This window comes from Balaenoptera ricei, chromosome 16 (genome assembly GCF_028023285.1).
Source record: "Balaenoptera ricei isolate mBalRic1 chromosome 16, mBalRic1.hap2, whole genome shotgun sequence".
Lineage (NCBI taxonomy): Eukaryota > Metazoa > Chordata > Mammalia > Artiodactyla > Balaenopteridae > Balaenoptera > Balaenoptera ricei.
Genome location: NC_082654.1, coordinates 26,196,722 through 26,223,711, shown reverse-complemented (window position 1 = coordinate 26,223,711; position 26,990 = coordinate 26,196,722). Strand labels below are relative to the sequence as shown.

Sequence of the window (26,990 nt, the reverse complement as noted above, 5' to 3'; positions counted from 1 at the left end):
TTGTATTCCATAAAGTAGTATCACTGCTCATTATAAAGCGTACTTGTATCTAGAACAGACAATACCTATGATGTAAGAAAAGGTATGTCACTGACAGAATTTTTTCAATTCATCTTTTTATGTTGAGATAATTGTAGATTCACATGCAGTAGTAAGAAATAATACAGAGAGATTCCCTACACTCTTCACCCAGTTTCCCCCCAGTGGGAACATCTTGCATAAACATAGTACAATATCAAAATATCACAACCAGGAAACTGACATTGACACAATCCACCAACCAGATTTCACCAGTTTTACATGCACTCATTTGTGTGTGTGTAGACTCATGTAATCACCACTCGAGTCAAGATAAAAAACAGTTCCATCACAAGGATTCCTTGTACAACTTTTTATAGCTACACCCACCTCCCACCACCCAAGCCAATCCCTAACCCCTGGCAACCACTACTCTTTTCCCAATCTCCATAATTTTGTCATTTCAGGAATGTTATAGACATGGAATCATACAGTAAGTAACCTTTTGAGATTTGCTTTATTAACTCAGCATAGTTTACTTGAGCTGTACTAAAGTTGTGTGTATCAATAGTTAATTCGCTTTTATTGCTGAAGAGTATTCCATCGATCAAATGTTTTGGGTCAAAATAAATAAAAATTTTAAATCTTATCAATTCCTGAATCCCCATTTGTCATTCCTTAGGAATATGAAACTCTAACCAAAGCATTAGAATGATATACTAACAAAAATATTTAGTACAGTTCTGATACTCTACCTCACTCTTCTTTTTTTTTAAACATTCTTTTTTTAAAAATTTATTTATTTTATTTATTTATTTTTGGCTGCGTTTGGTCTTCATTGCTGCACGCGGGCTTTCTCTAGTTGCGGCGAGCAGGGGCTACTACTCTTCGCTGCGGTGCGCAGGCTTTTCACTACCGTGGCTTCTCTTGTTGCGGAGCACGGGCTCTCGGCACGTGGGCTTCAGTAGTTGTGGCACGCGGGCTCTAGAGCGCAGGCTCAGCAGCCGTGGCACATGGGCTTAGCTGCTCCGCAGCCTGTGGGATCTTCCCAGACCAGGGCTCGAACCCGTGTCCCCTGCATTGGCAGGCGGATTCTTAACCACTGCACCACCAGGGAAGCCCCTCACTCTTCTTATTCTGACAAGATGTATGTACATTATTTAAGGATGGCTCCTTGGCATTCCTGAGGACCTATATTTCCATGTGATTTTCAATTTATAATATGGCTACAGAAATGTTAACAATTTATCCATTTGAATATTTGAAACCATACTGAAATGGCAGGTTAATTCGGCTTGATTGATGACACAACTAAAAAGCTGAATGACATTCATGTGCTATCCATAAGTGGTTGACAAAAAAATTAAAATTTATCAACCTGTACTCTTTGCATAAAACCTGATACCTACTTTTTTTTTTTAAACATCTTTACTGAAGTATAATTGCTTTACAATGGTGTGTTAGTTTCTGCTTTATAACAAAGTGAATCAGTTATACATATACATATGTTCCCATATCTCTTCCCTCTTGCATCTCCCTCCCTCCCACCCTCCCCATCCCACCCCTCTAGGTGGTCACAAAGCACCGAGCTGATCTCCCTGTGCTATGCGGCTGCTTCCCACTAGCTATCTATTTTACGTTTGGTAGTGTATATATGTCCATGACACTCTCTCACCCTGTCACATCTCACCCCTCCCCCTCCCCATATCCTCAAGTCCATTCTCTAGTAGGTCTGTGTCTTTATTCCGGTCTTGCCACTAGGTTCTTCATGGCCTTTTTTTTTTTTCCCTTAGATTTCATATATATGTGTTAGCATACTGCTGATACCTACTTTTAATTTGAGGTTAAAAAAAAACCATAAACATTTCTACTTCTACTAGTGTGCCAAGCTATAGGTACTAAAAAATAATTTTATATATGTATGCAAATTCCTTTTTATTACTTAAACATATATAATAAACTTATTTTGACTGGAGAATTATTATTCAAAAGATTTAAATAAATACTGGTATGAAGGCCAAAATTTCAATTTAAAAAAATAATTTCAGATAAATATATAAAGAACCTTAAAGACAAAGTAACTGCAGTGCCTTTCAAAATAAGGCAAGGGAGGGTGGGATGAATTGGGACATTGGGATTGACATATATACACTACTATGTATAAAATAGATAACTAATGAGAACCTACTGTATAGCACAGGGAACTCTGTGGTGACCTAAATGGGAAGGAAATCCAAAAAAGAGGCGATAAACGTATACATATAGCTGATTCACTTTGTTGCTGTACAGTAGAAACTAACACAACATTGTAAAGCAACTATACTCCAATAAAAATTAATTTAAAAAAATAAAAATAAAAAAAATAAGGCAAAAGACTGGATAACCAAAAATTCACAAGCCCAATTACTTACCAAATTTCAGTTCAACATGATAAAAACCACTGATCAATTCATAAGCTGTGTTCATAAAGAAAGAGCAAATTCATATACAAAAATTCTTTCGTACTGTAATCATTGAAACTTTAAAAGGATAAAACCAAATACCTGACCTCAGCATCCTGGACACTGTCAACAGGGAAAGCAGATGAAAATTCTAATTGTTCCATTCCTGGATATGGTAGATACAAACTGTGATCTGTACTCATCACTATCAGATTTTAAACAGGATACTATTTAAGAGCTAAGTGTCTAACCTGCCTCCTTCAAGCGACAGTAACATATGAGCAGCTCAGCCTGTCTCTGACCATACACCAAAACATATTCCAAAGAAGGGTTTGGCCTGATGATTAGCTCCAGCCTAGAAGACTCAACAACCATAATAAGGAAATGGAAGAAGAACAAGTCATACATTCTGAAGGCCAGTTTCTTAATAGTGACATATGACCATTATTTCCATATTGAAACTTAGAAGACCAATATTAAGCAAGAAAAAAAGCTAGAAGTTAGATATTTATTTACTTAATTAAAAATATTTAGCTTCTTCTAAAAGGGAATTCTAAAGTATCACATACAATGTACAGTTATGATAAATGATCATCATAGCCTGCCTAATTTAACCAATGATAAATTACCAACCCCAATAAATGTCTTTAATAAAAAGCCCTGGAATAGAACACTCTACAAATTGACTTAACTAGAAAACTAAAACAAATTTCTTTTAAATGCTTTCTATTTAAAAATTTTAATTAACAAAAGCAAATACTTGCAAGAGTTCAAGAACCTAATTTTTTATATTAAAAGGAAATTCTGCAATATGCTACATCATGGATGAACCTTGAAGACATCATGCTAAGTGAAACAAGCCAGTCACAAAAAGACCAATACTGTATGATTCCATTTATATGAGGTACTTAGGGTGGCCAAAATCATCAAGACAGAAAGATAAAGGTGGTTAGTTGCCAAGGGCTGGGGTGAGGGGAGAATGGAAAGTTATTGCTCAGTAGATGTAAGGTTTCAATTTTACAAAATGAAAAGAGTTGTGGGGATGGACAGTGGTGATAACTACATAACAATGTGAATGTATTTAATACCACTGAACTGTATACTTAAAAGCAGTTAAGATGGCAAATTTTATGGTATGTGTACTTTATTAAAATTCTATTTTAGTAAAAAATAGGGGGAAAATAGGGGGAAAAATAGAAAAAAGGGGGGGAAGTTTTAAATGACTTAAGAATTCAAACCCTTCAAGATGCTTTTTCTATTCTTTCTATTATTTCAGATTGCACTCTACTATATGAAGAATGTAGGGTACAGAGCCTGTCCAGAATCTTCCAGGAAGTATCATTCTAAATGAGTCAGAAGTGCTCTCAGGCTGTGAAATATTAAATACAATGAGGACACTTGATGTTTCCTAGATGATCTCTCTTCATTGCATAATTCTAGCCCTTGTTTCCACTGATAAATATGTTACATCACAACCAAATGTATACTTCATGAATATAAAGACTGAGCAAATAATTGAACAGAAAGTATACAACACCTCTACATTTTATCTCTTCCAAATGCATATGTTATGTGTTTTATTTATACATACACACATAAACACTCTGTTTTACACCTTTAATTCCCATGCACATCTAGCAACACGTCTCACACACTGCAGAGGATCATTGGTACCCACTGATTGATTCTGAGTCTTCATATCTTAATGGGAACCTGAAATGTTTTTACTCTTTCCGGTTTAAGAAAAAACAGCAGCCTAAAATCTAGAAATGCTACATAGTCAGCAAATGTCTGCTTAATAGAGTTAAATCAATTTGTTATGGAATACTTTGTTTCCTTCACATAAACACATTCACCAGAGAACTGCCACCAAGGTGAAATCACAACCTGCTGGGCCAGTGACTGGGAGTTTATTCAGTAAATGCTCAGCTTGTTTTCACTTGTGGATCAGTTGATTAAAGACTCTTACATGCAGTGTGTATCATAAGCTCCCAAGTAAGCAATTATTAATTAGCAATTATTAAGTTCAAAGCAACAAACATTTATTGAGCATAGAATTTTTAAAGCTAGAAGAAGACTTAAAGATCTTCCTCTTTAATCTTATCATTTTATAGCTAAAGAAATCACCACCCAGAGAGGCTAACTGGTCTCCCCAGGATCACAACAAAACCTGAACCCAGCTCTTTCAACTCTGACTCCAACTGTTTACTCCTTTTCCATTGCTTAGAAAAAATCTCAGAGACAGCATTATAAACTTATATTTTGTCATCTTCACTATGTTCCTAGGTCCAATGTATCATAAATATACAATGTATCTGATTCCTAGACATTTACATTTTTAAAGTAGATGACTTGTGTACATTTCCTTTTGATCTTGATTATTTAAATTATGTACAAATATTCAATATAAATGTTTTGGCTACTTGAAATATACTACTAATATAAATATGGCTTATTTTTCTTTCTGGTAGATTTGTACCACTAAGTGATCAAAATAGAAAACTTATGGGGGCCTAAAACAAGGTAAATGGGTACTGCCTACAGTGGGACGGACTGGAGATTCCACCTTGCCAAGACAGAGATTTCTTGTCAGCTCCTGTGCTTAATTTAGTTCATACTGAGCTCAGGACTATGTGAAATATAAATATGCATTAAATGAAACTGACAAGAAAGGACAGTTTATAATGCATGAAGCTGTTGTTCAACAAATACTGGATGGTAAGAGAACATAAAACCCTTTTGACCAAACCGAACCAAGAATGTAGAAGTAATGGGTGTTCCCAATGAACATAACAAGCAAACAGAAAAACCAGAATAAAAGATTTGGAATTTGGAAAAGGCAGTACCCATGTTTTAAACTCAGAGTACAAAAATTAGCACTTTTTGTGGGGTTCAGGATTCATCCTTTGCATCCTTCTAAGAATGTGACACCAGCTGGCAGACAGGTGTGTTTTTCACCTAAAAGTGATAAAAGTTTGTGTATATCATAAATTAAATGATTTGAATACAAACCTTTTTGCTTTTGGAAGTCAGTTTTTAATTTTTCATCTTGATCTCTCTCTTGATATAAGTTTCCAAAATTTTATTCTTTAGTACAAGTAGTATTTACAACGTTTGTTCTTACATTAATTTTTTTCTTAATGTAAGCATTAATGAACTGGAAAAAATGCTACCTAGTGACCTACCATCCAGGAAATATCACCAACCTACTTTAAAAACCAACTAGTGATGCAATAATTAACTTTCAAGATAGTCAATATCAAGTAACTATTTTCTTCAAAATATTAATGCTTACTGAAGCACTAAAATGTTACCTAATTCTGACCTAGCTTTCCTACACAAAGAATGGAATCAGAATTATTTTTTTGTCTGCTTACAAGAACTTATCTGTATAAACTAGTTTAACCATCCCAGAACAGATGAGTAATTATGAGTTGTTGTAGACTTCCTGGAGTTCCTATGCAACGTTTTTGCACTACCAGTACACCAGCATTTCCACTTTTCCTGGATTTCCCAGGACAGAGGCAGAGACAGTACTACTAGGGCCCAGATCTTTCTATCCTACAAGTATAAACTTCTAATTTCTGTCTAAAACCAAATGATTCCTAATTGCAGTATCTACTTCCAAGTATCTCAGTCACTAAAGATTCAGGTAGCCATTAAGATTTAGAAGCAGTCATTTAACTGAATCTATTAAAACTGGCAAATGAATTGAAAATACTTACTTTTTAAACTTTTAAAGGAAAAATGATTTAGAGAAAATATTAAAGTCTTAAATCAATATAAGAAAACACTGCTAACACCCAGAATTATCCACATTCAATGTAATACAGTCATCAGTAGGCACAATTCTAAAACTATTTAAAAACTATAATCAGTTTGTGGCAAATGGCAACTAAAAACTGCATTATTGAGAGGGCAGACAGCACAAGCAAGAAGAACTACAATGCTTCAGCCTGTGGAACAAACACCACATTCACAGAAAGACAGACAAGATGAAAAGGCAGGGGGCATTGTACCAGATGAAGGAACAAGATAAAACCCCAGAAAAACAACTAAATGAAGTGGAGATAGGCAACATTCCAGAAAAAGAATTCAGAATAATGATAGTGAAGATGATGCAGGACCTTGGAAAAAGAATGGAGGCAAAAATCGAGAAGATGGAAGAAATGTTTAACACGGCTTCCCTGGTGGTGCAGTGGTTGAGAGCCTGCCTGCCAATGCAGGGGACACGGGTTCAAGCCCTGGTCTGGGAAGATCCCACATGCCACGGAGCAACTGGGCCCGTGAGCCACAACTACTGAGCCTGCGCGTCTGGAGCCTGTGCTCCACAACAAGAGAGCCCGCGATAGTGAGAGGCCCGCGCACCGCGATGAAGAGTGGCCCCTGCTTGCCGCAACTAGAGAAAGCCCTCACACAGAAACGAAGACCCAACACAGCCAATAAATAAATAAATAAATTTAAAATGTATTTTCAAAAATAAAAAATTAATTAAAAAAAAAAAAAGAAATGTTTAACAAAGACCTAGAAGAATAAAAGAACAAACAGAAATGAAAAATACAATAGCTGAAATGAAAAATACACTAGAAGGAATCAATAGCAGAATAACTGAGGCAGAAGAACAGATAATTGACCTGGAAGACAGAATGGTGGAATTCACTGCTGCGGAAGAGAATAAAGAAAAAAGAATGAAAAGAAATGAAGACAGCCTAAGAGACCTCTGGGACAACATTAAATGCAACAACATTCACATTATAGGGGTCCCAGAAGGAGAAGAGAGAGAGAAAGGACCGGAGAAAATATTTGAAGAGATTATAGTTAAAAACTTCCCTAACATGGGAAAGGAAATAGCCACCCAAGTCCAGGAAGTGCAGAGAGTCCCATACAGGATAAACCCAAGGAGAAACACACCAAGACACATAGTAATCAAACTGGCAAAAATTAAAGACAAAGAAAAATCATTGAAAGCAGCAAGGGAAAAACCACAAGTAACATACAAGGGAACTCCCATAAGGTTAACAGCTGATTGCTCAGCAGAAACTCTACAAGCCAGAAGGGAGTGGCATGATATACTTAAAGTGATGAAAGGGAAGAACCTACAACCAAGATGACTCTACACGGCAAGGATCTCATTCAGATCCAATGGAGAAATCAAAAGCTTTACAGACAAGAAAAAGCTAAGAGAATTCAGCACCACCAAACCAGCTCTACAAAAAATGCTAAAGGAACTTCTCTAAGTAGGAAACACAAGAGAAGAAAAGGACCTACAAAAACAAACCCAAAACAATTAAGAAAAATGTTCATAGGAACATACATATCAATAATTACCTTAAACGTGAATGGATTAAATGCTCCAACCAAAAGACACAGGCTCACTAAATAGATACAAAAACAAGACCCATCTATATGCTGTCTACAAGAGACCCACTTCAGACCTAGGGACACATACAGACTGAAAGTGAGGGGATGGAAAAAGATATACCATGCAAATGGAAATCAGAAGAAAGCTGCAGTAGCAATACTCATATCAGATAAAACAGATTTTCAAATAAAGAATGTTACAAGAGACAAGGAAGGACACTACATAATGATCAACGGATCAATCCAAGAAGAAGATATAACAATTATAAATATATATGCACCCAACATAGGAACACCTCAATACATAAGGCAACTGCTAACACCTACAAAGGAGGAAATCGACAGTAACACAATAATACTGGAGGACTTTAACACCTCATTTACAACAATGGACAGATCATCCAAACAGAAAATTAATCAGGAAACACAAGCTTTAAATGACACAGTAGACCAGATAGATTGAATTGATATTTATAGGACATTCCATCCAAAAACAGCAGATTACACTTTCTTCTCAAGTGAGCATGGAACATTCTCCAGGATACATCACATCTTGGGTCAGAAATCAAGCCTCAGCAAATTCAAGAAAACCGAAATCATATCAAGCACTTTTCTGACCACAACGCTATGAGATTAGAAATCAATTACAGGGAAAAAAAACGTAAAAAACACAAACACATGGAGGCTAAACAATACGTTACTAAATAACCAAGAGATCACTGAAGAAATCAAAGAGGAAATCAAAAAATACCTAGAGACAAATGACAATGAAAACATGATGATCCAAAACCTATGCGATGCAGCAAAAGCAGTTTTAAGAGGGAAGTTTATAGCTATACAAGCCTACCTTAAGAAACAACAAACATCTCAAACAATCTAACCTTACATCTAAAGGAACTAGAGAAAGAAGAACAAACAAAACCCAAAGTTAGCAGAAGGAAAGAAATCATAAAGATCAGAGCAGAAATAAATGAAATAGAAACAAAGAAAACAATAGCAAAGATCAATAAAACTAAAAGCTGGTTCTTTGAGAAGATAAACAAAATTGATAAACCATTAGCCAGACTCATCAAGAAAAAGAGGGAGAGGACTCAAATCAATAAAATTAGAAATGAAAACAGAGAAGTTACAACAGACACCGAAGAAATACAAAGCATCCTAAGAGACTACTACAAGCAACTCTATGCCAATAAAATGGACAACCTGGAAGAAATGGACAAATTCTTAGAAAGGTATAACCTTCCAAGACTGAACCAGGAAGAAATAGAAAATATGAACAGACCAACCACAAGTAATGAAATTGAAACTGTGATTAAAAATCTTCCAACAAACAAAAGTCCAGGACCAGATGGCTTCACAGGTGAATTCTATCAAACACTTAGAGAAGAGCTAACACCCATCTTTCTCAAACTCTTCCAAAAATTGCGGAGGAAGGAACACTCCGAAACTCATTCTATGAGGCCACCATCACCCTGATACCAGAACCAGACCAAGATACTACAAAAAAAGAAAATTACAGACCAATATCACTGATGAATATAGATGCAAAAATCCTCAACAAAATACTAGCAAACAGAATCCAACAACACATTAAAAGGATCATACACCATGATCAAGTGGGATTTATCCCAGGGATGCAAGGATTCTTCAATATACGCAAATCAATCAATGTGATACACCATATTAACAAACTGAAGAATAAAAACCATATGATCATCTCAATAGATGCAGAAAAAGCTTTTGACAAAATTCAACACCCATTTATGATAAAAACTCTCCAGAAAGTGGGCATAGAGGGAACCTACCTCAACATAATAAAGGCCATATACAACTAACCCACAGCAAACATCATTCTCAATGGTGAAAAGCTGAAAGCATTTCCTCTAAGATCAGGAACAAGACAAGGATGTCCACTCTCGCCACTCTTATTCAACATAGTTTTGGAAGTCCTAGCCACGGCAATCAGGGAAGAAAAAGAAATAAAAGGAATACAAACTGGAAAAGAAGGAGTAAAACTGTCACTGTTTGCAGATGACATAATACTATACATAGACAATCCTAAAGATGCCACCAGAAAACTACTAGAGCTAATCAATGAATTTGGTAAAGGTGCAGGATGCAAAATTAATGCACAGAAATCTCTTGCATTCCTATACACAAATGATGAAAAATCTGAAGAGAAATTAAGCAAACACTCCCATTTACCACTGCAAGGAAAAGAATAAAGTACCTAGGAATAAACCTACCTAGGGAGACAAAAGACCTGTATGCAGAAAACTAGAAGACACTGATGAAAGAAATTAAAGATGATACCAACAGATGGAGAGATATACCATGTTCTTAGATTGGAAGAATCAATATTGTGAAAATGACTATACTACCCAAAGCAATCTACACATTCAATGCAATCCCTATCAAATTACCAATGGCATTTTTTATGGAACTAGAACAAATCATCTTAAAGTTTGTATGGAGACACAAAAGACCCCGAATAGCCAAAGCAGTCTTGAGGGAAAAAACGGAGCTGGAGGAATCAGACTCCCTGACTTCAGACTATACTACAAAGCCACAGTAATCAAGACAATATGGTCCTGGCACAAAAACAGAAATATAGATCAATGGAACAGGATAGAAAGCCCAGAGATAAACCCACACACCTATGGTCAACTAATCTATGACAAAGGAGGCAAGGATATACAATGGAGAAAAGACAGTCTCTTCAATAAGTGGTGCTCGGAGAACTGGACAGCTTCATGTAAAAGAATGAAATTAGAACACTCCCTAACACCATACACAAAAATAAACTCAAAATGGATTAGAAACCTAAATGTAAGACCAGACACTATAAAACTCTTAGAGGAAAACATAGGAAGAACACTCTTTGACATAAATCACAACAAGATCTTTTTTGATCCACCTCCTAGAGTAATGAGAATAAAAACAAAAATAAACAAATGGGACCTAATGAAACTTAAAACCTTTTGCAAAGCAAAGGAAACTACAAACAAGACGAAAAGACAACCCTCAGAATGGGAGAAAATATTTGCAAACGAATCAACGGACAAAAGATTAATCTCTAAAATATATAAACAGCTCATGCAGCTCAATATTTAAAAAACAAACAACCCAATCCAAAAATGGGCAGAAGACCTAAATAGACATTTTCCAAAGAAGACATATGGATGGTCAAGAAGCACATGAAAAGCTACTCAACATCACTAATTATTAGAGAAATGCAAATCAAAACTACAGTGAGGTATCACCTCACACCAGTTAGAATAGGCATCATCAGAAAATCTACAAACAACAAATGCTAGAGAGGGTGTGGAGAAAAGGGAACCCTCTTGCACTGTTGGTGGGAATGTAAATTGATACAGCCACTATGGAGAACAGTATGGAGGTTCCTTAAAAAACTAAAAATAGAATTACCATATGACCCAGCAATCCCATTACTGGGCATATACCCAGAGAAAAGCATAATCCAAAAAGACACATGCACCCCAATGTTCATTGCAGCACTATTTACAATAGCCAGGACATGGAAGCAACCTAAATGCCCATCGAAAGACGAATGGATAAAGAAGATGTGGTACATATATACAATGGAATATTACTCGGCCATAAAAAGGAACGAAATTGTGTCATTTGTAGAGACGTGGATGGATCTAGAGTCTGTCATACAGAGTGAAGTAAGTCAGAAAGAGAAAAACAAATATTGTATATTAACGCATATATGTGGAACCTAGAAAAATGGTACAGATGAACCGGTTTGCAGGGCAGAAATTGAGACACAGATGTAGAGAACAAATGTATGGACACCAAGGGGGGAAAGTGGAGGGGGGGGGTGTGATGAATTGGGAGATCGGGATTGACATATACACACTAATATGTATAAAATGGATAACTAATAAGAACCTGCTGTATAAAAAAATAAAATTCAAAAATTCAAAAAAAAAAAAAAAGAAAGTGCCTGTTTCCCCGTATCTATACTAATACCTAACCTTTTGAATCTTTGACATTTGTGATAAATTAAAAATATATCTCATTTAAAAACAAAAAAAACAGAAAAAAACAAACTTCATTATTCATAACTAAAGCACAATTTTCTAACAGCTGAAGACTTTCTGCTCTTAAGGACTTTTATTAGTAGATATAAGAAGCAGAAAGAATTTTTTTAAAAAAGCAGCAGCAGTGTGGTTGTAAAATTCTGGCAATAAAATTCTGGACTTTGGACAGGGTTTGAACCATGAACCAGCTATGTGATCTAGAGTAAATTGCCTAACTACTCTGCACGTTAATTTCATCATCCGTAAAATGAAGATATTATACGCCCACTTTATAGAGCTGTTTTGAGGATTAAATAGACAAAATACTTACCGATGATAAGCTTCTCGTCGATACTTTTTCAGGGCATGTTTATCCATGTTAGCAGGCATATCTGCTGCATTTTGTAACCGATCACTCCAGGAAGTTGTCATTTTATTTTATTTGTATGCTCAATTCTAGAAAAGAAAATCAGTAATTTAACATTAGCATCTGTATATTGATACCAGAATTTTTTAAAAAATTAGTAAAACTCTAGCTTGCAAATTGTCTGATATAACTATTTAAATATATTGAATATGGAAATATACTGAAAAATTAAACTAACACTTCTAAACTATGTAAATTTAGGAAATAATTTCATATAGTAATTTCTATCCAGAACGATCATATATAACACCTTCAAAAAATTAAGCATGATTGCCAGTAATAATTTACTTTAATCCTAGATTCTAGAAAAGGGGCTGAGACCACAGACATGTGAAAATATATAATTTTCAGTTAATGTATGTTCAAAGTATGTAAAGTAAGCAACCTTTTAATTCTGATAAACATACTAAACTCAATCAATGGTAGTACAAATATGTATGAGTATTTGACTTCTAATTATATTATGCTTTTATATTTTTCTATGATAAATTATCTTGCAGCTAGTACTACAGACTGAACTAGAAGAAGCAATAAACTAAAACATTTCATCTCATTAGAATAAACATCTAAAACGAGGTGAGCAGATAAGTGTCTTTACTGTATTTTTACTATAGGCACTGATACAGGTTTCACTTCTATTTTTGCAGTTTTCATCTGCAGCTTTAAATAAGGATGAAAAATAACCTTTTAGAGTTAAGAAGTTTATTAACATTTTATTAAAATACCAATGTTTGTGAAAACATCTGCATTCTAATTTATTTCCGATTTTGAAAATGCTAACATTGTTTATGACATTATGTCAATTTTAAAGTAAGCCATCTTTGTAGCTTTTTAAAATAATAATTTATTGAGGTGAAATTCACATAAGAAAACTAACCATTTTAAAGTAAATCAAGGACTTCCCTGGTGGCGCAGTGGTTAAGAATCCGCCTCCCAATGCAGGGGACACAGGTTCAAGCCCTGGTCCGGGAAGATCCCACATGCCGTGGAGCAGCTAAGCCCATATGCCACAACTACTGAGCCTGCGCTCTAGAGCCTGCAAGCCACAACTACTGAAGCCCACATGCCACAACTACTGAAGCCCGCACGCCTAGAGCCCGTGCTCCACAACAAGAGAAGCCACTGCAACGAGAAGCCGACGCGCTGCAACGAAGAGTAGCCCTCGCTCACCGCAACTAGAGAAAGCCTGCATACAGCAACGAAGACCCAATGCAGCCAAAAATAATAAACAAATAAAATTAAATTAAAAAAAAAAAAGTAAGTCAATGGCATTTAGTATGTTCATAATATAGTGCAACCACCACCTCTATCTAGTTCCAAAATACTTCTGTCACTCCAAAGTAAAACCCTTTACCCATTAAGCAGTTTCTCCCCATTCTCCCCACCCCATGGCCACCCCAATCCCACTTCTGCCTCTTTGGGTTTATCTATTCTGGATATTTCATATAAACAGAATCATATAGTATGTGAGTTTTTGTATCTGGCTTCTTTCATTTAGCATGTTTTCTAGCTTCATCCATGTTGCATCATGTTTCAGATACTTCCTTCCTTTCTATGGCTGAATAATAAATATTCCACTGTGTGCATGTACCACAATTTGTTTATCTCTTCATCCGCTGATAGACATTTGGACTATTTCCACCTTTTGGCTACTGTGAATAGTACTGCTATGAACATGTACGAACAATGTATTTACTTGAGTACCAGTTTTCAATTCTTTTGGATATATATTTAGGTCTGTAATGTTTCTGAAGTAATCAAGATTTCCAAACACTGTTTAGATAACAAAAGTACTGGTACTTGCAAAAGACTCTAGTTAAGGGACTTCCCTGGCAGTCCAATGGTTAAGACTCCATGCTTCCACTGCAGGGGGCACAGATGCGATCCCTGGTAGCGGAACTAGGACCCCACATAACTTTTTTTTTTTTTTAATCAGTCATCAATTTTATACACATCACTGTATACATGTCAATCCCAATCGCCCAATTCAGCACACTACCATCCCCACCCCATCACAGTTTTCCCCCCTTGGTGTAGGACCCCACATAACTTAAGAGAAGTTATTTGCTAGGCCACTATAACTGAATCTAGATATACTATGGGTTTTTTTTTTTTAATTCATGTAGCAAATCCAGACTATTTTGTGGACCAAAAAAGGGTGAAATTTTGAAAAGTACAGAATTACAATGGAACTTCAATGGTTTTCAGTGGGAGGAGGAGTGGAGGTTGAGGGAAGGACCAGGACTATATCTTACATAAGTTTAAATAAGACTCAGAAATGAAATTTGTATTCTATGATGAATTAAGAGAAATCAGAATAGTCATGCCATTAAAGAAAAACTTTAACTTGAGCTCTACTGCAATTATAGTCCATATAATAGGAAATAAATTTTGTTTATTTATTGTTAAGGCCTTAAGTGAACTCCAACTTTTAAAAAATCTCTAATAGTATTCACAAAAGTCTACCTCTTTTTATTGTTAAAAAGTTAAGGAGGGATTCCTGGGTGGCGCAGCGGTTAAGAATCCCCCCGCCAATACAGGGGAAGTGGGTTCGATCCCTGGTCTGGGAAGATCCCACATGCTGTGGACCAACTAAGCTCATGGGTCACAACTACTGAGCCTGCACTCTAGAGCCCGCAAGCCACAACTACTGAGCCTGCATGTCACGACTACTGAAGCCCGCACGCCTGGAGCCCGTGCTCCACAACAAGAGAAGCCACCACAATGAGAAGCCTGCGCACCGAAACGAAGAGTAGCCCCCACTCGATGCAACTAGAGAAAGCCCATGCACAGCAATGAAGACCCAACACGGACATAAATAAATTAAAAAAAAAAAAGGGACTTCCCTGGTGGCGCAGTGGTTGAGAATCTGCCTGCCACTGCAGGGGACATGGGTTTGAGCCCTGGTCTGGGAAGATCCCATAGGCCACGAAGCAACTAAGCCCATGTGCCACAACTATTGAGCCTGCGCTCTAGAGCCTGTGAGCCACAACTACTGAGCTGGCGTGCCACAACTAGTGAAGCCCGCATGCCTGGAGCCCAAATTGGAAAAAATTAAAGACAAAGAAAAATTATTGAAAGCAGCAAGGGAAAAACCACAAATAACATACAAGGGAACTCCCATAAGGTTAACAGCTGATTTCTCAGCAGAAACTCTACAAGCCAGAAGGGAGTGGCATGATATACTTAAAGTGATGAAAGGGAAGAACCTACAACCAAGATGACTCTACCTGGCAAGGATCTCATTCAGATTCGATGGAGAAATCAAAAGCTTTACAGACAAGAAAAAGCTAAGAGAATTCAGCACCACCAAACCAGCTCTACAACAAATGCTAAAGGAACTTATTCTAAGTGGGAAACACAAGAGAAGAAAAGGACCTACAAAAACAAAGCCAAAACAATTAAGAAAATGGTCATAGGAACATACATATCGATAATTACCTTAGACGTGAATGGATTAAATGCTCCAACCAAAAGACACAGGTTTGCTGAATGGATACAAAAACAAAACCCACCTATATGCTGTCTACAAGAGACCCACTTCAGACCTAGGGACACATTCAGACTGAAAGTGAGGGGATTGAAAAAGATATTCCATGCAAATGGAAATCAAAAGAAAGCTGGAGTAGCTATACTCATATCAGATAAAATAAACTTTAAAATAAAGAATGTTACAAAAGACAAGGAAGGACACTACATAATGATCAACGGATCAATCCAAGAAGAAGATATAACAATTATAAATATATATGCACCCAACATAGGAGCACCTCAATACCTAAGACAACTGCTAACAGCTATAAAAGAGGAAATCGACAGTAACACAATAATAGTGGGGGACTTTAACACCTCACTTACACCAATAGACAGATCATCCAAAATGAAAATAAATAAGGAAACAGAAGGTTTAAATGACACAATAGACCAGACAAATTGAATTGATATTTATAGGACATTCTATCCAAAAACAGCAGATTACACTTTCTTCTCAAGTGAGCACGGAACATTCTCCAGGATACATCACATCCTGGGTCACAAATCAAGCCTCAGTAAATTTAAGAAAATTGAAATCATATCAAGCACCTTTTCCGACCACAATGCTATGAGATTAGAAATGAATTACAAGGGGCTTCCTTGGTGGCGTAGTGGTTAAGAATCTGCCTGACAATGCAGAGGACAAGGGTTCGAGCCCTGGTCTGGGAAGACCCCACATGCTGCGGAGCAACTAAGCCCGTGAGCCACAACCACTGAGCCTGTGCTCCACAACAAGAGAGGCCACAACAATGAGAAGCCCGTGCACCACGATGAAGAGTGGCCCCCGCTCACCGCAACTAGAGAGGGCCTGCGCACAGAAACGAAGACCCAACACAGCCAAAACTAAATAAATTAGTTAATTAATTAAAAAAAAAAGATGTGTACTCAAGGACAAAGATTTAATAAAATTATTGAAAAAAAAACAAATTAATTACAGGGAAAAAAAAATAAAAAACACAAACACATGGAGGCTAAACAATACGTTACTAAATAACCATGAGATCACTGAAGAAATCAAAGAGGAAATCAAAAAATACCTAGAGAAAAATGACAATGAAAACACGACGATCCAAAACCTATGCGATGCAGCAAAAGCAGTTCTAAGAGGGAAGTTGATAGCTATATAAGCCTACCTCAAGAAAGAAGAAAGATCTCAAATAAACAATCTAACCTTACACCTAAAGGAACTAGAGAAAGAAGAACAAACAAAACCCAAAGTTAGCAGAAGGAAAGAAATCATAAAGATCAGAGCAGAAATAAATGAAATAGAAACAAAAAAAATAATAGCAAAGATCAATAAAACTAAAAGCTGGTTCTTTGAGAAGATAAACAAGATTGATAAACCATTAGCCAGACTCATCAAGAAAAAGAGGGAGAGGACTCAAATCAATAAAATTAGAAATGAAAAAGGAGAAGTTACAACAGACACTGCAGAAATACAAAGCATCCTAAGAGACTACTACAAGCAACTCTATGCCAATAAAATGGACAACCTGGAAGAAATGGACAAATTCTTAGAAAGGTATAACCTTCCAAGACTGAACCAGGAAGAAATAGAAAATATGAACAGACCAACCACAAGTAATGAAATTGAAACTGTGATTAAAAATCTTCCAACAAACAAAAGTCCAGGACCAGATGGCTTCACAGGTGAATTCTATCAAACACTTAGAGAAGAGCTAACACCCGTCTTTCTCAAACTCTTCCAAAAATTGCAGAGGAAGGAACACTCCGAAACTCATTCTATGAGGCCACCATCACCCTGATACCAGAACCAGACCAAGATACTACAAAAAAAGAAAATTACAGACCAATATCACTGATGAATATAGATGCAAAAATCCTCAACAAAATACTAACAAACAGAATCCAACACATTAAAAGGATCATACACCATGATCAAGTGGGATTTATACCAGGGATGCAAGGATTCTTCAATATATGCAAATCAATCAATGTGATACACCATATTAACAAATTGAAGAATAAAAACCATATGATCATCTCAATAGATGCAGAAAAAGCTTTTGACAAAATTCAACACCCATTTATGATAAAAACTCTCCAGAAAGTGGGCATAGAGGAAACCTACCTCAACATAATAAAGGCCATATACAACAAACCCACAGCAAACATCATTCTCAATGGTGAAAAACTGAAAGCATTTCCACTAAGATTAGGAACGAGACAAGGATGTCCACTCTCGCCACTCTTATTCAACATAGTTTTGGAAGTCCTAGCCACGGCAATCAGAGAAGAAAAAGAAATAAAAGGAATACAAACTGTAAAAGAAATACAAACTGGAAAAGAAGAAGTAAAACTGTCACTGTTTGCAGATGACATGATATTATACATAGACAATCCTAAAAATGCCACCAGAAAACTACTAGAGCTAATCAATGAATTTGGTAAAGTTGCAGGATGCAAAATTAATGCACAGAAATCTCTTGCATTCCTATACACTAATGATGAAAAATCTGAAAGAGAAATTAGGGAAACACTCCCATTTACCTTTGCAACAAAAAGAATAAAATACCTAGGAATAAAAAAAAAAAATTAGCAGCATTCAAAGGAAAAGGAAACTATGATACATAATGAGGAGAAAAATCAACTGAAGCAGGGACTCCCCTGGTGGTCCAGTGGTAAAGAATCCACCTTACAATGCAGGGGACACGGTTTTGATCCCTGGTCAGGGAATTAAAATCCCACATGCCATGGGGCAACTAAGCCCACATGCCACAACTACCGAGCTGGCGTGCCTCAACTACACCCCACGTACCACAAACTACAGAGCCCACGCGCCCTGGAGGCTGCGTGCCACAACTAGAGAAGCCTGTGCACCACAATGAAGAGCCCGCACACCTTAATGAAAGATCCCACATGTCTCAATGAAGATCCCTCGTGCCTCAACTAAGACCTGACGCAGCCAAAAATAAATAAAATAAATAAATAATAAATGAATAAATCTTTAAAAAAAAACCAACTGAAGCAAACCCACAAATGACACAGATGATAGAATACTCAAAGACACTAAGTTATTATAATTGAACAAAATTCAATATATAATATGCAATTCAAATAATATGTCATTCAATATATAATTGATGATTGAATGTATTTCATATGTTCAAAAAACTAGAAGACTGAAAATGTTAAGTACAGGCATGAAAAGTCTTTTTAAAAGACCCAACTCAAACATCTAGAAGCGACAACCACAATCTGAGATGAGAAATACACTGAATAGATTAATGACAGATTAGACTTTAAAGAAAACATTAGTAACTTGAAGACATAGCAATAGAAACTATCCAAATTAAAACAGATCAGTGACCTATGCAACAGTTTCAAGTGTATTCTGATTTCTAATATATGCATAATTGGAGTCCACAAAAGAAAAGAGAAAGGGAGAAGACAGAAAAATTATTTAAAGAAATAGTGGGGGGAAATTTCCAAACTTAATGAAAACTATAAATCTACAGGTCCAAGAAAACTCAGCAAACCCCAAGCACACAAAACAAGAAAACTACACCAAGGCACATCAAAATCAAATTACTTAAAAGGAGTGATAAAGAGAAAATATTAAAGAAGCAGCTAGAGAAAGAAGACATCATACAGAGAAGAAAAAAACAAATTCCTCATCTGAAGCAGTGAAGCCAGAGAAAAGTGGAGAAACACCTTTAAAGAACTGAAAGAAAGTAAGTGTCAACCTAGAATTCTTTCCCTGACAAAAACATCCTTCAGAAATAAAGACTTCTTCAGATGTACAAAAGCTGAAAGAATTAATCACCAGCAGACTCTAAAAGAAATTTTAAAGGAAGTCCTTCAGGTAAGAGGAAAACAATACCAGATGGAAATCAGTCTACACAAAGGAATGGGTAACTATAAAAGATTTTTCCCTACTATTAAGTCTTTCTAAAAGATAACTGTTTGAAGCAAAAGAAACAGTAATATATTGTTAGGTTTATAACATATATAGAACTAAAATATGTGACAGTAATAACCCAAAGGTGGGTAAGAAGAGAACAGAAGTATACTACTTTGACTCCTATAGTACACAGGAAGTAGTATGCCAGTTGAAAGCAGACTGTGATAAGGCAAAAATGCATACTATACACCCTAAAACAATCACCACAGTAACAAAGTTATAGCTAATAAGGCAACAAAAGAGATAAAATGGAAACAAGAAATAATCAACCCAAAATATGAGATAAAAAGAGAAAAAGGAAACAACAAAGCAAACAAAAAAATAGCAAGGTGGTAGAATTTTACTCAACCATATTTTAAAACTTACACTATGTTTTAAATATTTACCCCAATCAAAAAAAAAAAAAAAAAAAAAAAGCTGTAGGACCTAAATATAAGACATGACACCACAAAACTCCCAGAAGAGAACATATGCAAAACATTCTCTGACATAAATTGTACCAATGTTTTCTTAGGTCAGTCTCGAAGGCAATAAAAATAAAAGCAAAAATAAACAAGTGGGACCCAATCAAACTTATAAGCTTTTGAACAGCAAAGGAAATCATAAACAAAATGAAAAGACAACCTACAGACTGGGAGAAAATATTTGCAAATGATGCGACCAACAAGGCCTTAATTTCCGAAGTATATAAACAGCTCATACAACTCAATAACAACAACAACAAAAATAACCCAATCAAAAAATAGGTGGAAGACCTAAATAGACATTTCTTCAAAGAAAACATACAGATGGTCGATAGGCACATGAAAAGATGCTCAACATCGCTAATTATTAGAAAAATGCAAATCAAAACTACAATGAGGTATCACCTCACACCAGTCAGAATGCCCATCATTTAGAAGTCTACAAATAACAAATGTTGGAAAGGGTGTGGAAAAAAGGGAACCCTCCTACACTGTTGGTGGGAATGTAAACTGGTGCACCCAGTATGGAAAACAGTATGGAGGTTCCTTAAAAAAACTAAATCTAGGACTTCCCTGGTGGCACAGTGGTTAAGGATCCGCCTGCCAATGCAGGGACACAGGTTCAAGCCCTAGTCTGGGAAGATCCCACATGCCACGGATCAACTGATCCCATGCGCCACAAGTACTGAGCCTGCGCTCTAGAGTCCGTGAGCCACACTACTGAGCCCACATGCCACAACTACTGAAGCCCACACACCTAGAGCCCATGCTCTGCAACAAAGACAAGCCACCGCAGTGAGAAGCCTGCGCACTGCAACGAAGAGTAGCCCACACTCGCTGCAACAACAGAAAGCCTGCGTGCAGCAACAAAGACCCAATGCAGCCAAAAATAAATAAATAAATTTATATTAAAAAAAAAAACAACAACACGAAAAATAGGGAATTCCCTGGTGGTCCAGTGGTTGGGACTCCACGCTTTCAATGACAAGGACGCGGGTTCAATCCCTGGTCGGGGAACTAGGATCATGCATGTCACACGGTGTGGTCAAAAAATAAATAAAATGGTTAACATAAGTAAGCAAGTAAATAAATAAATAAATAAAGTCTGTCCTCCATCCTGAGGTTTAAAAAAAAATAAACAGAAAACTAAACATAGAGTTGCCATATGATCCAGCAATCCCACTCCTGGGCATATCTCCAGAGAAAGCTGTAATTCAAAAAGATACATGCACCTCAATGTTCATAGCAGCACTATTTACAACAGCCAAGACAAGGAAGCAACGTAAATGTCCATTGACAGATGACTAGATAAAGAAAATGTTGCATATATATATACAATAGGATACTAGCCATAAAAAAATTAAATAATGCCATGTGCAGCAACATGGATGGACCTGGAGATTATCATACTAAATGAAGTTAAGTCAGAAAGAGAAAGACAAACACCATATGCTATCACTAATATGTGTAATCTAAAATATGATACAAATGAACTTATTTACAAAACAGAAACAGACTCACATAGAAAACAAACTTGAGGTTACCGGAAAGGGGATGGGAGCAGGATAAATTAGAAATTTGGGATTAGCAGATATAAACTACTATATATAAAATAGGTAAACAACAAGGTCCTACTATATAGCACAGGGAACTATATTCAATATCCCATAATAAACCATAATGGAAAAGATGAAAAAGAAAAAATATATATATTTATATATATGTAAAACAATCACTTTGCTGTACATTAGAAACTAACACAACATTGTAAATCAACTATACTCTAATAAAAAAAATGTTTAAGTTGGCATGGTTACATTAATATTAGACAAAGTATACTTCAGATCAAAGAATATTACCAGGTTTAAGGAAGCCCATTTCTTAATGATAAACAGGTCAATTTATCAAGAAGACATAATAATCATAAATGCTTATGTATATCTAATAACAGAGCTTCAAAATACATGAAGCAAAAACTTGTAGAACTGCAAGGAGGAAGTGACAAAACCACAATTATAGCTGGAGATTTCAGTAATATTTCAATAACTGATAGAACAAGTGGACAGGATGTCCGTTAAGAATAGAAAAGACTTGACCAACATTATCATGCAACTTGACCTACCTGACATTCATAAAACAGTCCACCCAACAACCACAGAATACACATTCTTTTCAAGTGCACATGGAACATTTACCAAAATAGATCATGTTCTGGGTCATAAAACAAGTCTCAATAAATTGAAATTGAAAAAGAATCAAGTCTTACAAAGTATGTTCACTGGCCACAATGAAATTAAATTAGCTATAAATACAGAAAGATATCTGGAAAATCCCCAAATACCTGCAAATAAATGAACACACTTCTATATAACCCAAGGGTCAAAGAAGAAATCAAAGGAGAAATTAGAAATTATTTTGAACTGACTCAAAATGAAAATACAACATTATTAAAATGCGTGAGGACTTTCCTTGGTGCGCAGTGTTTAAGAATCCATCTGCCAATGCAGGGGACACGGGCTCGAACCCTGGTCCAGGAAGATCCCACATGCCGAGGAGCAACTAAGCCCGTGCGCCACAACTACTGAGCCTGTGCTCTAGAACCCACGAGCCACAACTACTGAGTCCACACACCACAACTACTGAAGCCCATGCTCCTGGAGCCTGTGCTCCACAACAAGAGAAGCCACAGCAATGAGAAGCCTGCGCACCACAATGAAGAGTAGCCCCCTCTCGCCACAACTAGAGAAAGCCCATGCACAGCAACGAAGACCCAACACAGCCAAAAAAAAAATTTTTTTTAATTAAAAATAAAATTTGTGAGAAGGGAATCAAAACAGTTCACTAAAAACATCAACTAAACACAAAAGGCAGCAATAAATGGAGGAAATGGGGAACAAAAATGGAGGAAATGGGGAACAAAAAGGGTTTAAGTCATTCAGAAAACAAATAGCAAAATGGCAAAAATAAGTCCTTCCTTATTAGTAATTACTTTGAAGGCAAAGTTTCACAGAAAGGATTAAAAAGACATGATCCACCTATATGCTGTCTACAAGAGACTCACTTCATATCCAAAGACACAAATTGGTTTTAAGTGGAAGGACAGGAAAAGACATTCTATGCAAATAGTAAGCAAATAGAACTGGAGTGGCTACACTACTATCATGCAAAATAGACTTAAAAAAATTTTTTTATTTATTTATTTATTTTTGACTGTGTTGGGTCTTCCTTGCCGCACATGGGCTCTCTCTAGTTGCAGTGAGCAGGGGCTACTCTTTGTTCAGGTGCACAGGCTTCTCCTTGTGGTGGCTTCTCTTGTTGCAGAGCACGGGTTCTAGGCGTGCGGGCTTCAGTAGTTAGTTGTGGCTTGCAGGCTCTAGAGTGCAGGCTCAGTAGTCGTGGCACATGGGCTTAGTTGCTCCATGGCATGTGGGATCTTCCCAGACCAGGACTCAAACCCATGTCCCCTGCATTGGCAGGTGGATTCTTAATGACTGTGCCACCAGGGAAGTCCCACAAAATAGACTTTTAAGTAAAAAAAAAAAACAAAACTGTTACAAGAGACAAAGAGATGCATTATATACTAACAAAAGGGTCAATTTGCTAAGAAGATATAGCAATTACAAACATAAATGCACCCAACAAAAGAGCCTCAAAATACATGAAGCAAACACTGACAAAATTGAAGGGGGAAATAGTTGGAAACTATTCCCAACTATAGTGGGAAATAGTTAGGGACTTCAATACCTCACTTCCAACAATAGAGAGAACATTTAAAACTAATATTGATAACGATATAGAGGGCTTGAACAAGTATAAACTAACTAGACCTAGGAGACATATATAGACCACTCCACCCAACAACAGAATATACATTCTTCTCAAGTGCACATGGAACATTATCCAGGATAGACCATATGTTCAACCATAAAATAAGTCTTAATAAATGTTTAGGGACTTCCCTGGTGGTGCAGTGGTTAAGAATCTACCTGCTGGGCTTCCCTGGTGGCGCAGTGGTTGAGAGTCTGCCTGCCAATGCAGGGGACACGGGTTCGAGCCCTGGTCTGGGAAGATCCCACGTCGCGGAGCAAATGGGCCCATGAGCCACAACTACTGAGCCTGCGCGTCTGGAGCCTGTGCTCCGCAACAAGAGAGGCCACGATAGTGAGAGGCCCGCGCACCGCGATGAAGAGTGGCCCCTGCTTGCCGCAACTAGAGAAAGCCCTCGCACAGAAACGAAGACCCAACACAGCCAAAAATAATAAATAAATAAATAAATAAATAATTTTTAAAAAAACCAAAAAATAAGAATTTATGTCCCCTTTAAAAAAAAAAAAAATGAATCCACCTGCCAATGCAGGGGACATGGGTTCAAGCCCTGGTCTGGGAAGATCCTACATGCCGTGAAGCAACTAAGCCCATGTACCGCAACTACTGAGCATGCACTCTAGAGCCCACGAGCCACAACTACTGAGCCCGCGTGCCACGACTACTGAAGCCTGCGCACCTAGAGCCCGCGCTGCACAACGAGAAGCCACCGCGATGAGAAGCCCGCGCACTGCAACGAAGAGTAGCCCCTGCTCTCCACAACTAGGGAAAGCCTGTACGCAGCAACGAAGACCCAATGCAGCCAAAAATAAATTAATTAAATTAATAAATTTATTAAATAAATAAATGTTTAAAAAATTGAAATCATACAAAGTATCTTCTTCTATTGTAATGGAATAAAGCTAGAAGTCAATAAGATTAGGAAAACTACAAAATTCACAAATATGTGGAAGTTAATCAACACACTCTTAAACAACCAACAGGGTCAAAGAAGAAATCACAAGGAAAACTAGAAAATAGTTAAGAGACAAAAGAAAACAAAAACACAAAACACTAAAAACTTATGAGATACAGGGAAGGCCGTACGTACTCAGAGGAAAATTTACAGCTGTAAATGCCTTCATTAAAAAAGAAGAAACATCTCAAATCAATAACCTAACTTTATACCTGGAGGAACTAGAATGGCAAAAAAAAGATGAACAAACTAAGCCCAAGCCCAGCAGAAGGAAGGTAATAATAACAATTAGGGAATAAATAAATAAAATAGAGAATAAATAAACACAGAATCAATGAAACCAAACGTTCATTCTTTGAAATGACCAACAAAATTGACAAAACCTTAGCTAGAATGACTAGGAAACAGAGATAAGATGCAAATAACTAGAATCAGATGAAAGCAGGGAAATTATTACTGATCACACAGAAATAAAAATCAAATCCAACAATATTTTAAAAGAATAATACAACCAAGTGGAGTCAATCCCAGGAATGCAGAGATGATCTAACATGCTAAAATCAGTCAACGTATTAGCCGACTTAAAAAAAAAAGGAACAAGAAAAACTGTATGATCATCTCAATAGATATAGAAAAAGTATAAGACAAAATTCGACATGCTTTACTGATAAAAACTCTCAGCAAACTAGTTATAAAGGTAACTTCCTTAGTATGATAAAGTGCATCTACCAAAAACCTACAGGTAACATCATACTAAAAAGATGAAAGACTGAATGTTTTCCCCCTAAAATCAGGAAAAAAGATGTACAGTCTCACCACTTCTACTCAAAATTGTACTGGAGGTTCTATCCTAGCCAGTACCATCAGGCACCTCTCAGCATATACAAAAATTAATTCAAAATGTACTGTAGGCCTAAATGTAAAATCTAAGACTATAAAACTTCTAGGAGAAAACATAAGAGAAAGTCTTTGTGAGCTTTGGGTTAGTCAAAATTTCCTAGTTCCAAAACCTAAAGCACAATGGATAAAAGAAAAAAAGTTGATAAATTAGATTCCATCAAAATGTAAAACTTCTGCTCTTTGTAAGATACCAAAAAGAGGAGGAAAAAACAAGCTACAACAGAAGAGACAAATTCTCAGCCTCATGGAGCCTACATCTTAGTGGAGGAGTAAGACAGTAACCAAACACACTGTGCCAGGTAGTGGTAAGTGGTATATGGTATAGGTAAAACAAATAAGGTGAAGAGATAAAGAATGACAATAATATTGTAGGAAAACCTTGGAAGGTATCTATAAGGAAATAATATTTATTCAGAGACCTCAGTAAAGTGAGGGGATGATAGACAAAATAAAACAAACAATAAATCAACTTACTACTAGGCTGGCATTACAAGTCATGTTAATCTGTTTTGCACATTATGGTTTATATGTATATGAGTGATGCAAAAACATTTTACTCCCTTAGGAAGTTTAAATATTGTCTCTTCAATCTTGTTTGTATACTTAACTTGTCCCTCTTCATGGCTAACAGAGGAATATAAACAAAACAAAATTGTATTTTCATATTATGTTTCCATTAAAATGTTTTCTATCACTCTTTGGTAGGAAAAGCAGAGGAGATAAGCTACAGTCTGAGGGAAAATATTTGCAAATCACAAGTCCGATAAAAGAACATGTATCCAGGGGCTTCCCTGGTGGCGCAGTGGTTGAGAATCTGCCTGCCAATGCAGGGGACACGGGTTCGAGCCCTGGTCTGGGAAGATCCCACATGCCACAGAGCGACTAAGCCCATGAGCCACAATTACTGAGCCTGCGTGTCTGGAGCCTGTGCTCCGCAACGGGAGAGGCCGCAACGGTGAGAGACCCGCACACCGCGATGAAGAGTGGCCCCCGCTTGCCGCAACTGGAGAAAGCCCTCGCACAGAAACGAAGACCCAACACAGCCAAAAATAAATATAAATAAATTAAAAAAAAAAAAAAGAACATGTATCCAG

At 36.7% G+C, this 26,990-nt stretch overlaps 1 protein-coding gene across 2 annotated transcripts in view; it reads right to left on the bottom strand.

The window, feature by feature from the left end:
- Positions 1 to 26,990, bottom strand: part of NT5C2 (5'-nucleotidase, cytosolic II) — a 106,251-nt gene that overhangs the window by 65,491 nt on the left and 13,770 nt on the right. For both annotated transcript variants that reach the window (XM_059899830.1, XM_059899831.1), the window contains one exon: positions 12,198 to 12,322. In XM_059899830.1, coding sequence (XP_059755813.1) covers positions 12,198 to 12,298 — 101 coding nt within the window. In that variant the 5' untranslated portion in view covers positions 12,299 to 12,322. Of the gene's footprint in view, positions 1 to 12,197; positions 12,323 to 26,990 lie in introns of those variants that run through there.